The sequence below is a fragment of the Scleropages formosus genome, chromosome 2, assembly GCF_900964775.1.
Source record: "Scleropages formosus chromosome 2, fSclFor1.1, whole genome shotgun sequence".
NCBI lineage: Eukaryota > Metazoa > Chordata > Actinopteri > Osteoglossiformes > Osteoglossidae > Scleropages > Scleropages formosus.
Window position 1 is genome coordinate 23,747,575 of NC_041807.1, and position 15,051 is coordinate 23,762,625.

A 15,051-nucleotide genomic window follows, 5' to 3' on the forward strand; every position below is an offset into this window, starting at 1 on the left:
CTTCCTCTGACCATGTCGTGTTGGGTGTTGAGATTGGGTAAAGTCTTCTCGATCGTAGGCTTGAATCTGCAGAATCAGTATGTATGACATCATGGTTCAAAATCTTTTTTTTTTTTTATAAATTTCTTGTAAACGTTTCATTCATGCTGAGTTTACACTAACACCCCATTTGATTTCCCACCAGTTATGCTCACATTTCTGCCTTTTAGGTCATTTTCAGATTCCTTTAATTTACATTTATTCATTTAGCTGGCACTTTTTTCCAAATCAGCTTACAATATTAAGGTATTTACAATTGTTTACCGCTGGGTAATTTTACTGGAGCAATTAAGTGTAAGTACATTGCTCAAGGGTACTACAGCTGGAGGTGAGGCTTGTACATGCAACCTTTGGATCCAAAAGGCAGCAGCTTCCACCACTATACTACCAACCTCAAATATACAGTGTTGAGCTACGTACAATTATATATTAATTTATACAGCTGGGTTTTTTAGCTTGATATTACACTCGTAAAATTCTCATATTAATGATAAATGGCCTTTGTACAGTCAGTCAGTACAGGCGTCGATTGTTTCATGAATAAAACTGAAAAATATAATGCACATCAGAGACGTAAAGGTTGTTCCTCAGTATGTGATAGTGTTACACTCCATACTCAAATACAGTATAGTACTGCCGATACGCATTCGCTTGCTGTGGTAAAGGAAAAAACTTACTATGGCTTAAGTAATTTATGTATACAGTAGTATTGTTGGATACATTATTCTTTTGTGTTGTGATCACTCTCATTTACATTTGCCAACTTTTTACTGAGTTCATTTTTCCAGTCACCTTGATGTGCTCTGTATATTTATATATTTGTTTCCAAAGTGATAGAATTTTTGCAAACTTTGTGCATGTGTGTTACAATGTACAAACACAGACATTTTCCACCACAGAACAGTTTGACTATATACAATCGTTGTTTGGCATCATTTTGTACATCTTTGTGCTCTTTGCCATTTCATGCAGGTTGTTTCCTTTACCTTACTTTTAGCACATTGACTTGTTGATACATCCTCTGACCCAGTGCAGATGTGACCGTAACTGGCCTGGAAATAAACAAATTTTATTACCATATGGAAAAAAACGTGTGTGCTTTACAGAAAGTGGTACTATCGGCCACGAGTCAGCAAAAACTAGAGCTGGAAAACCTGTAATAAAAACAATCTGTGTGGAAGGAAATGACACGTTTACTGTTTGGCACAAGTTAAAAGGAGCTCGGGTGTCTTCATGTGCTCACTGATTATTTCACCAGCAGCTCCTCCTCCACTTGCTTCAGGTTGCGAAGTCATGATGCGTGAGTCTGGGACAGACCGGGCGATGAGCGGCACTTACGATGGACGCGACTCGGAGATGGACGGGAGGCCCAGTGCGGAAGCCCCAGGTGCCCCTGATCTCCCCCATCTGCAGCAGCAGCAGCAGCAGCAACTACAGGTAGACTTACTCCTCTCACTTCTCGGTCTCCATCTCTCTTTGTCGTGTGTCAGTTGGAGTCTCCCTGTTATTCGTGTCAGGTTGGTCTCAAGCACTGCAAACAAATGATCCCTTGAAGAGGAGTTCAGCGTTGCAAGGTTCTCCTTTGGTTACTTCTTGTCTTACCACAACCGCTTGTCAGGTTGTACCATTTTGGAAGCACTAGGTCCAGATTTGTCTGAATCTTAGGATGGATGAGTTGTTTGATACCACAAGGTTTTTTATTATTATTTTATTTAGATTTTTTTAAAAAAAAAAAAATCTAGAATTCTTACAGTATGGTTATGAGTATTCTAACTTGTAGAAACTAGTATCAAATAGGACTGATATATTCACTGCAAGACTAGTTTTATATGAAGGAATTTTCTTCAGCATCAAAGGCTACATTAAATTAAACTTTTACAAAAAAGTTTCTTTTTCTGTGACATGCTATATGGACCGTGAGAAACTGTTATATTTGAAGTGCAGGAAGTTTGACAGATTAGCATGCTGGTGCCTTGACAGCGATCCGGAGTTGCAGAAATTGTCGTCCCTACGACAGAAGCTTTCAGTTTTTGGCCTGCTTTTACTCAAGTTCCTCTTTTTACTCAGCTGCTATTCAACAGATGAATGTATTATGTGAACTGTGGGACGAAACATTCAGACCAGTCTACTCTTGTTTTGATCGCTGTTAACCTCCACTCACCTCGGCCAGCCTGCGAGTTTGATGAGCCTTGTTCCAGACCTGTGGGTTACACGTTTAGATAGCCGTGATCGGTGTTAAACGGTGTCAGAGGCACTTTCGGATTTCCACCATTTGGAATATGGAATTTTGGGCTCTGCATAGTGAGACCGGAACAGACAAAGTGGAGAAACAGTCTGTGTGAGTACAGTTCGATTGACTGTTAAAAATGGTGGGAATGCTTACCTTACAAAAACACATGCACACTGTCTCACACACACGCACACTTACATAAACTAAAAATCTTTTCAAGATGTCTGCAGTGACAAACTGTTTTGAAGCTAGAAGAAGCCGAACAGAAGTCCTCACTCAGTTCTTTATGGAGCTTTCAAAAGTATTTTAAAATGTTAATATAAAATGCTTCGGTGTCACTTAGAGAAATGCGTGAATTTTACACTTATTAATTCCAAGTAGGGGTGCGCGGTGGCGCAGTGGGTTGGACTGGGTCCTGCTCTCCGGTGGGTCTGGGGTTCGAGTCCCGCTTGGGGTGCCTGGGTGTGTCCCCTCCCCTTCCGGCCTTACGCCCTGTGTTGCCGGGTAGGCTCTGGTTCCCCGCAACCCTGTATGGGACAAGCGGTTCAGAAAGTGTGTGTGTGTGTGTGTGTGTGTGTGTGTGTGTGTGTGTGTGTGATTCCAAGTAAAGCAAAAGTTACCTTTTTGGCAAATGTGTCCCGTCCCCCCCCCCCCCCCCGTTATATATGGTTCAGTTGTGTCTGTGTCTAATCAACATATATCCAGTCATAATAAACTCTGCAGTAGACAGAAATAAACGCTTTGTGCAGGGCTTCTGTTACTGGAAAGAATATTTTTGTACAAAAAATCACAATTAAGTACTTTTCCCAACCATCACAATGCAGTAACTAACATTACTCTAGAGGTCCAAGATAGCAGCTGTTCATGTATTTAGACACACTTAAACACACACATCCCTGCCAAAAGTTGGGTTAATTTTTAGAATTAAAAATCCAATGTAACTTTTCCAGGGATGTGTGTGGACTTAAACTGTAAACATGGTAAATATGTGTTTTTGTCCCGCTCAAGAGGGAAGAAAAATTTGTGTGTTCCCACAAAGACAAATAAAGAGTTTTCTGTTCTTACTGTCATGTTTGTGGCACTGTTGTTGTTTAGCTGTTTACGGCAGCAGACGTGACGTGATGTCATGGAATGTCTGTCAGAGTAGTAGACTGCAAGTCGACCGCCACCACAGACAACCTCTTGTATTGTGGAAATAATGTTTCTTCTGAGCATGCAATGACGGTGATTATGATGTTGATAATGTTGTTGCTGCTGTTTCATTGCATAGCCAGCAAACCAAAGCCACAGTTTTACCCATTTATACCGATGGCTGTTTTACTGGAGCAGTTCATATTGTCATTACCTTTCTCTTTGTTAGTACAGACATGGCCTTGCCTGAGTTGAACCAATACCCATCAGGTTCCCTCTCCTTGTATCTTGCAGTACTACCTGCTTCCCCAACTTTTTTAGATCCATTGTGAAGCAAGTTAGCCTGCATTCCTTTTTGGAGTGCGCTCTTAGACCATTATGGACCATTTTGACCAATGGATATGGACCATTTTGAGCACTTCTGCTTGAGGGGGGGGGAGGACAGGAGGTGACTGGTTTGAACATTTTTTGTGTTCTCTTAAAAGCAAAACCTCAACACAGAACATTTATTGTACTGTTCCACAGAATGGTTCTGTGACTACATGGATAAGAGTAGGAAGTTCATGCCAGGCCCACTGTACTGATTTCAGTGGGAGGATGTCCCTGTGTCGTATCGGTACGCGTTCTCAACAGGCGGCCAGGTCTTCTCCCGTTCTTCGCTCGCTATCCATTTCCAGCCGTTTACTCTGTTAATTACTTCTACTGCCAGAAGCAGCAGGGTTATTTAGTGCAAAAGCTGGCTGCCTCTATCACACAGCGCCTGTCAAGTAATTCAGTGGATAAGTGCTATTCAGATGACACTCTTTATTTTTGTCCCTGTGCTCTGGGGGATGGTGCTCATGAGCTTACACCACTGAAGTAGCTATAAACAGAGAATGGGAGGGAAGAGAAAATCCTTTGCAGTGAAGAGATTTTTTTTTTTTTTTTTTTTTTTTTGCCTTTTCTCCATGTACATCCAAGTGTGCTGGTATGTACACTTGTCCTGCTAAGTCCATCCAGTGCTGGCTTCTCTCTGTTGGCTTCTGCAGTTTGGTAGGTTTGTATGCAGGCAGGTGGTTTTTCTTCAAGATACATTCAGTGACTTTCTGTCTTAATAGATTGATTTGTACTTTTTCAAAAATCTGTAGTCATTTACTAAACTGAGGCCACAGATACGGTGCTAAAATTCTGGTGAGAAGGGAAGGAGTCATTAGGACACCCACAGGAGATTGGAGGCTGAGTCACTAGGCTGCAGTGGGCAGATGATGAGTTAAATGATGAAACTTGCCTATGACGACATTAGGTCACATTTAATTGCTAGTTGTGTAAGGATGTGTGGTCTTGCATAAAATGTCAGATATGTAGCCTGACTAGCATTGGGAAGTTATTGCTCTGCTGCTAGAAGGAGTTGTTTTACCTACTCTAGCAGCAGTGTCTTACGGAGGATCCATGAAATTTTTGTTCCTGAGTTGTCTTCCTTCCAAATATGTAATCGGTGAAATGGACGATTTGAACTAATGAACACTGAATACATGTGACCGTGTGCTCCAGGTTTAACTAATGAAATGGACCTTTGACACTCCAAAAATAGCACTGCCTGCCTACCTCTTCTCTCTGTTTTACTTCTTTTGATTGTTGATGTATTTCCCCCCAAAAACGTACAGTATTACGTTTTTGCGGCTACACCTTCTACAGTTCTTCTCCACTTTACAAAGATAATGTGTTCCAGGAAAAACTGTGAACTTTGATGACTTGAAGGCCTAGCTGCCATGAGTTTCAATGGTAAAAGTTTTGGATGCTCAGGAGCACATAAAAAGTGAGTTCATTTATGCTAAAATATCACCTACATTCACTCAGCTCTTTCAGAATTCCTACATACCATGTTTAAATGATCGCAACAAAACATGTATGATATTCAGCGATTATGTAGTCATTCAACTAGTAATGCAAAAAGTAAAAGGAAATGTATGAGAACACTGAAAGTGAATTGACACTCACTGAACAAACTGACATTTTGTCTCTTGGCACTGGGCTACACTTTTGGACATGCGTTTGATCCTTACTCAGTGGGGAGTTTGCATGTTTTCCCATTGTCCGCTGAGGCTTCCTGCCAAAGACCAGGTTCAGGTGAATGGGTGACTTCGAATGGTTAGTGCTCTGCATGTGCATGTTTGTGCGTGTGTATGTGTGTGCGTGCATGGCATGTTTGTCCATTTCAACTTTCTTCACACTTTTTTCTGAATTCTTCACTTAGCTTAGTCATGATGCACATATAGGCGTGTAAGCGGAGAGATCCGACGTTGTAAGTGTGAGATAATGCCTGGCACGTTACTGTATGTGTGCCTTACCCACAAGCATGAAAGAGCCTATTAAGGATGAAATGGGCAATGTTTCCATACAGAGTTGCTACTGCCCCCACTGCATTCTTCCACAACAAAAATTTTCATAAGCCAACTGTTCGTATCTTAGGTGATGACTTTTTGGTGCAATTCAAAATATGTTCTTTGATTAGCGGTCCTACAAAATTGCATCCCAGGATTTGAGGTGGCAGTTTTCATGTTCCAAGTCTGTGTGTTTTTTTATGCCAGTGAATCAAAGAGATGGAAAGTGAGGTCTGCTTACATGTGAATGTACATTTTCATACGATGAAAAAATAGGACTGGAGGGAGATACAAAGAAGTGTTTCAAAATAATGGATATGTTCAGAGTTAAAGATGGGCAATTTGCCCTCACTGCTAGCTGTGCCCTTTGAAGACATGGCAATCTTCAAATTGGTGGCACCCTCCTGTTTCAATGACACGTTTCTGAACTCCAGCCATTGGACTTTTCTCATGTGCCACTTTCCTCTCATTAACTCCAACATCAACCTGACACTGGCCTATCTGTCACACCTTGTAAGTGCTGTGTCCAGCAAAGGGATGTTTTCTCAGGTATGTGGAGTGAACACAGTCTGTGCAAATGGCTGTTTGACTTCTTGACAAAAAAAAAAAATTGAAGTGTTCAAGTTGGCAACATTGGTTTTTTTTTTTTTTTTTTGTATTTAGATTTTGACGTTTAATTTCTACTGGTGATTGACTTCATGTCAGTCTAACATACCCATGGGAAGAGCTTTTTGGACACAACAAAGGCTTAAAAGTGTTGATTCTTAAAAGTTTCTATTGTTCTTTCAGTTGTATGGCTGCAGCTTCGCAACAGCAAATCTTGGGATTATCAGACAGAACATCTTGTCAAAATTCAATTTGTCAGTTTCACAGGATTGTAAAAAGAAACACTGCAGGCAGTAACTCTCAATTAGTTTTCAGTATGGGAACATTGGACACCCTACGCTAAATATGTATGTTACATGTGGTGAATTGAGATGGTTATATTTTCTCCTTTCATTCACATCCATGGTTGCCATAGTAATCTACCAGAATTGTATCATGTTGTCTGACAATGTGGCATTTTTTGGGATAGCTTCACAAAGATACACTGATATTTATAAAGGGAATATAGATGGACATGAACAAAGTGGTTTCCTTTGTTACAGCCATCATTATTATTAGTCACTATTGCTGGTTAAGTGAAACAAGCTCTTGTTATCGTTAACTTCTACCCCCCATTCCAGCCGCTGCTATTTGTTCTACATGCCGCTTGTCCATCAAAAGAAAACAAAGCTTGTTGTGGCTTCAGACATTGTTTTTAGGGTTAGGGCTGTTAACAGTGCTTTGTATGGCAACAGCTGTATTTATCTGCAGACTTTCACACAAAATGAAGTTACAGCTGGAATAAAATACATTTCTAGAGGTGAAAGCGTTATGTGTGTTTCACTGTCTCTGTTTGAAGTGTAGTGTAGTGGTTAACACTACTGGCTTTGGATCCAAAGGTTGCAGGTTTAATTCCCACCTTCATCTATAGTACCCTTGAGCAATGTACTTATCCTACAATTGCTTCTGTAAAATTTCCCGGCTCTATAAAGGGGTGAATAATTGTAAGAAGCTTAACAGTGTAAGTTACTAAGTGTCAGGTTAATGTAAGGTCGTTTTTAAAGTAGGTATTTGAATCGAACAGTTCTAAAAACTCTGTATTAAAATGAAGACACTAGGTAGTAGCAGGATGTGTCATGAAAGCCATCACGTTGCACGAGAAGAACGTGGGTTTGAATTGCTGCCTCTGTTATCCATCCTTGAACAAGGTATTGGTCTGACTCTACACAAAAAATGATCTTGCTGTAGAAATTGTACGTAGCTTAGTATACAAATCTAACATTGTAATTTGCCTTTGAGGAAGGTTTCAACTAAATTAGTCATTTAATTGTATTATTAGTCAAAAATATGTTTTTCTCTCTGTTTTCTGGTGTAACAGTTCGTTGATCATTTCTATTTTAGATCTCTGCTTTCGTGAATCGTCCTGTCGCTGCAAGTTTGCCCTAACGCAGATGTATGCCTCTACACTGCGTACTCACATCTGTTGTTGCTATAGAGATTCACTACATGGGCTTCCACATGGAGGAATATGAATTACGCGAGAACCATAAATTACTGCGGAGCTCTTTTATCACAAATGACGGAACCAATAGTTCTACCCAGTTGTGCACATATATGGATTTTGTCTATCTGAGCGGATGTGTTTAGGGTGTGTGCACCCTTGTGTTTGTGTGGTTTTGTTTGCACTGTGTGTCATTTCCAGAACACTAAGGAGAGAATGTCAGACAGAAGGCTTTCCATACCCTGCAGTTGTATTCCAGCTGTGTGATATCATCCAGAATGCCCCCTTTTCAGTGGATGACCTGTATATTGACATGCTGAGTGTAGCTATGTGTGCCAGTAACACACAGGTCTGGTGCCCTAGAGTTTCTCTACAATTCGCTAGCCAGCATAATGAGTATATGACTATTTTTTTGCCCTTCAAGTCTGTATCTCGTTTGGTTACTCCATTAGTCTCATTTTGAGTTTGACGCCATTTTCACATTGACTAATCTGAATGACTCAATTTCAGTAAACCAAATCGAGCCGTATTTAGGGAACGTCCTAAACGTGCCTCCGGCCTGGTTTCACACTGTGGCAGTATCAGTCTTGCTTAGACAGTGCGTTCTTTGGAAAGAGTGAGCGGGGCTGTTTGCGCAGGTGTTCCACTGCCATAGGTGTATAAGATCCACGAGACCGTTGGGGGCAGACAGGCAGTTTTTTTTATTATTATTGGGTTTTTTTTAATAATTTTTATTTTTTCCCCTTTCACCACAGCTGTGTTTCCTGCCTCCCTGGCTCCATGCACTCTGTATGACACTCACTGTTTATTGGAAGGGGAAGGGGAAAGGGAGCGGTCTGATAGGAGAGCATGTGACCACTCCCTGTGTCTGTGGCCTGTGGAGGATGTGTCTTTCTATAGGTGGAGAACATTCGGTGGAAAAGCTTTCGCTCACTCTCTAGGTGACTTATTTTGTGGAGGCTTCAAAATTCTGCTCAACATGACTCATCAAATATTAACATCTAATGTTTTTTTCTCTCAAATTTCTTTCGATGTTTTAGGATAAACACTCTGTCTTCTTGCTTTAATTTGATGTAAGTTGTCTTATTTCACTGTTGTTTTTGAGCACATCAGCACACTGTGCTCACATATACCTGTAGGAAATCACCTGATGACATTAAAAATTCACACCCCCTCCCATGTTGTTACCGGATTGTTTGACAAAAGCTTCGTAAGTGGACTCTGTGTGCTGTGTCTTGTGACCAAGTCAAGGCCCTCACCTCTCCCTGACAAAGTGGGGAAAATCCAGTAATGATATTTACTTTTAGTTCTTATTTTTGTAACAGATCCATGATGTCATCATGACATGTTCAGCCAAGAGTCTCTGGTCTGGGACTCATTAGAAGCTGCAGTGGCAGCAGTGGAGCTGGAGCTTGAGGTGGAGTTGCATCTGGAGGAGCTCCAGCGGTCAGAGGTTTTCCTGCTGTGGGGGCTGTCAGGAGTGTGGACCAGGGTGGGACCACCAGGCTGGCTGACTGTGTCAAATTTAGGCACTTCTGGGCAAGCCGAGCCTGCAGGTCCAACAGGAAAGGCATCTGAGATAGTGGGACAATGGGGGCTGAGACGGGAGGTCCAGGACAAAAGGACAAGGGGTGGACGTGACTGAAATTAGCCTCCAAGGTGGAATCCTGAATTACATGGTTTGTTACAGACCCTGTTGAGTGGAGACAAATGTGAGATTATGCAAAATATTGCTTAAGAGCAAGTGCAGTTTTTTTTTTTTTAAACATTTTAATTGGATTTGGTTCCTTCATAAATTCTCTAGGAGGTGTAGAGATGTTTCAGTTATAGTTCATGCATAGGGTTTCCCCCCCTACATTTGCAGTGTGATAAATTGTCCACAGCATCAGGATTACATGTTTTTTAGTATTATGGCTTTAGAAAGGGTCTTAAAGGAACATAAAAAGTGTTTTTGTCTCTACTCATTTTTAATGTGTGACTGCATTGTTGCTTTGACTGGATTAAATGTATGCTAACGTTTTTCCAAGGCAGGAATTAATAAGAGGTGTTTCACTTCAGCAGGTTATAAACGGCAGTGAGGCACATGGGCTGTGCTCAGTGTGTAATGAATGGACCTGAGTGAACTGGTGAATGAGGAGGTGTATTTAATACTGAGTGTGACATGAATGCAGCTGTAATGCATGAACTGCAAGCATTCAATGCTCGGCATGTACTGCCAGCTTTTCATAATAAGCCTGAACCAGAGAGTCTGGCCCAGTATATCGGTAATCGTGGAAGGGAAGTGTGAACATTTGAAGTGTCACTTTTACATATGTGGCTGATGGTACTCTCAAAAATTCACGACTTGACCTGTCAGGCTGGTGGGGAAAAAAAAAAGCATGGTAAGTTAGACAATGTGCAATCCAAATTGTGTTTCATAAACCGCTTCTCTAGCTACCTTACTCATGTTTATTTCTCACTGAATAGAACGGAAGGTATTTCAAATTTTTTTTAACAGCTCATATAAAAAAAGTTGACAGATAAGACCTAAAAAAAAAATCCCCCACCCCTTAATTTCACGCTAGAAAATAAACTTCACAAATATTGTTTTGAACTGGATGTAGTGATTCAATATGAAAATGGTATTTTGTTTGTAAAAACCACAGAAGCCGTGAAAAGCACTCTTGCCAAATTGCAAGACACAATTACACAGGAAACATTTGGTTAGAAAAGGATTGCTGTTGTTATACTCAGAAATCTGTGCCACGCGGTAAATATTTAAAAACATTTATTGAAATATTCTAATGATAAAAAGGAAACATTGCTCTTACTGCCAATAAGGTAATATATTTTACACGAAATATGTACTGTTTTCACATTTTGTTGGTTGTTTAGGTAGAAACCAAGTATCATTTTATTGAATCCCAGTTTTTGATTTTTCATGTTTTTGGCATTTATTTGAAGTGCATGTTTGAGTGGTTATCCTAACTGTCACTAATGTGACATCAAATCCCCTTTTTTCCTTGTAAAATATTTTTTCTAGCAGAATTATGGATGAATGTGTTCCTGTAAGGTAGTTTGACTACTTAAACCCTACTACCAGCGACTGTCACTGAGTATGTTGTAATCAGCTGTAGAGTGCCCTGGCAGCTGAAAGCATTGTTTTTGTACTTAGTACATATGTTAAATTTTGAAAAATACATTTTCCGAGTATCTTGAGTAGCTAGCTAACGTGTAGTGCTGTGGTGATGTCGGGAGGCGGACTGTTGATGCGGAGCTATAGCGGTGCTGTGGTTAAGTTGGAACTTCCCTTCGGTGCCTGGCTGTTTGAGCCGTCTAGGGCACCCGGAGATCTCGACTCATGCTAGCTAATATCGGCTGCCTGGCGACGTGCTGTTGGCATTTAAACCTTTTTCTTTTCTGTCTTTTAACTGTAAATGCGAAAGCCACTAGAAGACAATAGAAAGCATCACCATGAGGTTACCGTGTGTGAGTATGTGGGAGTTTGTGAGATTGATGACAGACACTGTTAAAAGCTGATTTCCTCTTCATTGAATTCAGTGTCAGGAATTTTAGACTCGTGTGTTATTTTGCAACCGCCCTTGAAAGTTACAGTCTGTCAGTGTTTGCGTCTCTAAACCATCCCACGGGCTGAAAACTGAAAATAGAGATGGCACAATCTAGCAAGGTACTCCCTTTTTGTACCCTATATTACCTGTAGAAAAATTACACTCGAATGAAACCGCTGCTGAGAACCTAATATCAGCGAGCTTCGTTTTCATAACATTTGTGGTGTGCTGATATATTGTTTTATAAGTGTACCTTTTTGTGGCGTTAGGTGCAATACATTGAGCTCTGTGTAATCTATAAAATCATGTGGTACAAAAATAGCTGTTTTCCAGTTATTTTGGCATGATTTTTATTGCGGCTTTGGTGCTCTGTGTGATTTGCTTAATTTTTCTTACAAATGATTCAGAACGAGACTTGCCAGCTCTGAGTTGCCCAAGACGGTGAAAAATAAACAACTGCACCGACATTTGTTGAGATCTGGGCATATGTCTGACGTTATTTTCTCATAGCAACTGCTGCAGACAAACTGTGGTCAATGGCATTCTGACACATGGAAAACAAACAACAACAACAGAATGTGTGGACTTGCGTCTGCTGTCATGGAAACATGGGTGAGGTTTATGCGGTTGGCGAGTCCTTGTACAAAACAAATGTGTGAGGACACACTGGCCCTGGCCCCGGCTCTTGAGTTTCTGTGAAAGGAAACCGCTGATCCCAGCTAAACACCATCTAATGCTGATAGACATGTTACAAGGTCTTCTTGGTCACCAGACATGGGTACATGTGTATACGGGAGCAGGTGTCATTTCACGCAGGTCTGAAGCACCATTAGTCATTGTCAGCAGTAATCCTTAATTAAGTGTAAGCAATGGAGCTAATGATTAGTCACTAGTTGTTTATCGCTGACCATAAATCAGGTTTGGTTCTTGCATCGCAGGCTCTCTTGATTTGGAAGACTGTATGGAAACCACTGCGAGCCAGCAAAGTGTGGGAAAAACCAAAGTGTGACAACTCTAGCATGTCGTTTTTTTGTCCCTGTCTTTTCCATTTTACTGAAAACAGACACAGCTTTACAAGAAACTTGTTTGTTTGTGGTTTAGGATTTAATTAAAATTCAAATGTGTCTCTTCATTTTTTCCTGTACTCCGCGTGCGTGCGTGCGTGCGTGTGAGCGCACACGGGCACGTGTGGTTATGATTAGGCTGTTTTATCTTTTATGTAAATATTTTTAAAAGGACTAGTTTTGGAGATGAGTAGTAATTTACTGGAGGCTCATAAATGGTTTTTACTTTGCATGTTCCTGTGTGAGGATTGCATTTGTTTTTGCTAATTTCCTGTGAACTAGACTTTCTCTGTTTAGAGCATAACTCAAGTAAATTCCTTTTTCATTATTATTGATAGATAATTAGTATATAATATATACTAGAATTATTAAATGAAACTGTATGTTAGAGTGTGTTAGAGTATTTGTGATGAATTGAAATGGAATATCTTCATTCAAATAAGATTTTAATCTTGAAACACAGGGTAGTTGTATATAAATAGTAATTAATTCTGCTGAATTTTGAACTGTTGCAGATGAGGACAGTTGCTTTTTCATAATACCAAGGAATAAAATTCCTTATGCAGATTACTTGATTTGTTTACTTTTGACACAAGGCAATGCCAAATGTTTCTCTCTCATATTTGCTCTGAGAAAGATTTTAAAAAAAAAAAAAAAAAAAAACAGAAAAAGCAAGCTCAGCAGTCAAAGTATCTGGTAATTAGGCTGTAGTCGAGGGTGCGACTGGCTGAGGGTGTGGGTGGGAGCAGTCTACAACTTGAGGACTCAGATCATGCAGGGTCTCAGTTCTGCCTCTGAGAAAATTTTGACTCGGAACAACAATAATTACTTTGAATTTGAGAAAAATCTCTTCGCTGGCGTGACCGGTTATCAGAAACCTGTTCTAAATGGCACTAAAACCAGACCTCTTATAGGAGCTGTGTGTCTTGCTTGTAGGGAGCATGCATACACACTTTGATTTCCTGTGTTAAACCATAGTTAGTGTGTGACATACCACCACAGATTAGGTGGCTCTTTGTCCTTTTCACAGCTTGTCCAATAGAGGGTTATAAAAAAGGCTTGCAGGGTTTTCTGCAGTATAATGGTGGGTATGTTATAGCTTTGTATGGAAATGTGGTGGTTGTTTTTGAGCAATAATTAGCACTGTAAGTTAAAACAAAGTTCCTGTTTACATCACACAGTAGTGGAATGAATAAATAATTCCGGTCTAGCTATGTGGTGTGTAAAAACTTGCTCTCTTCTCTGGTCGGTACAGCTTCCAGTGTCAGTCGCCATGACAACCCCCCAGGTCTTGACTGCACAGCAGATGCAACAGATGCTGAGCCCTCAACAAGTCCAGGTCTTGCTCCAGCAGCAACAGGCCCTTATGGTACAGCAGGTAAGTGTGTCTCACTGTGTCTGTATGTAGGACGCTCAGATAGAATCTTTGAAAACACTTATAATATTACTACTGTATCACTTAATACAGCATGGGATACAATTATTTATTTTCCAATTTTTTTTTCTTTTTCAAACATATTGTCCCAGAACATGTAGAGGAGTGGACAAAAATAGAGAAATGAGCAACAGTCAGAATTAAGAGTATGGAGAAACTTTTAACTTTAAATGAAGGGATTACGTTTTGAAGTTCTAAAGCTGGAAAAGAACCGCCGCAATTTCAAAACTAGAAAAGGACAATAAAAACGGGACTCTGTAGCAAAGTTCTCAGTGGGCAACTGCGTCTGTATGAAAGAAATGCATAGGTGCTGTGTCATGTAAATAAAGTATAAAAAGACATTTTGATGCAGTGAGCTTTCAGTTTCATCCACTTATTTGGTCACCAGGCATCAAATCTTTTGAAGAAAAAAAATGTGGCTAAAAAGAACACAGCTGCAGAGACCTGGAAACCTTAAACCTAATCCCTGTTTTGGCTAATTATAGGACTGAGTTTTCCTCAGGCAAAGCATAGAATATGGGATGTATTGTAGTGTCTGCATAACCTCATGTGCCCCCAAACCCTGTCTCTGTAGCAGCACCTGCAGGAGTTTTACAAGAGTCAGCAGGACCAGCTTCACCTAAATCTCCTGCAGCAGCAGCAGCCACATGCAGGGAAGCCAGCTAAAGCAGTAAGTTGTGCTCTTGTATGCGCTGACCATGTGTGTCATTCTCAGTCAGGAAACTGTGCAAGCAGTGTCATTCACTGAGTCTGGGAATCTGACCAGCTGTGTCTTTCATTCATTTGTTCAGTCAGGGAAACTGACCTGCAGTAGTATTCACTCCGTCACTCAGTCAGCTGTCTGTCAAAGTGCACTGTTCATCTGGCCATCTAGCCATTAATTGAACTACAGGAAAAACATGGAAGAGCTGTGAATCTCTGGAGACTGACATTTTGCTGCTATTCCATTTCTTTACGGTGCAGTCGTTCTAAGGTATGTTAAAACACCCAAGGCTACAGGACTTACCATTGCACAACTCTGAAATGGTTCAGTAAATGTCTGATGTGTGCATTATACCGCAAATTTGGCGAGTACCTCAAGAATGGAATTTCTGCTGCGCAAATAATATAATTTTCTCAGGGAAATCCCTCACTCTCGACGGAAACCTGTAAACCCCC

The 15,051-nt window shown here is 40.6% G+C and overlaps 1 protein-coding gene across 5 annotated transcripts in view; it reads left to right on the plus strand.

Moving 5' to 3' along the window:
* Positions 1 to 15,051, plus strand: part of LOC108940043 (forkhead box protein P1-B-like) — a 50,437-nt gene that overhangs the window by 21,861 nt on the left and 13,525 nt on the right. For 4 of the 5 annotated variants that reach the window (XM_018761847.2, XM_018761885.2, XM_018761857.2 and 1 more), the window contains exons 3-5: positions 1,322 to 1,476; positions 13,714 to 13,836; positions 14,468 to 14,563. In XM_018761847.2, coding sequence (XP_018617363.1) covers positions 1,333 to 1,476; positions 13,714 to 13,836; positions 14,468 to 14,563 — 363 coding nt within the window. In that variant the 5' untranslated portion in view covers positions 1,322 to 1,332. The remainder of the gene's footprint in view (positions 1 to 1,321; positions 1,477 to 13,713; positions 13,837 to 14,467; positions 14,564 to 15,051) is intronic. The other variant, XM_018761876.2, reaches the window with a different exon arrangement.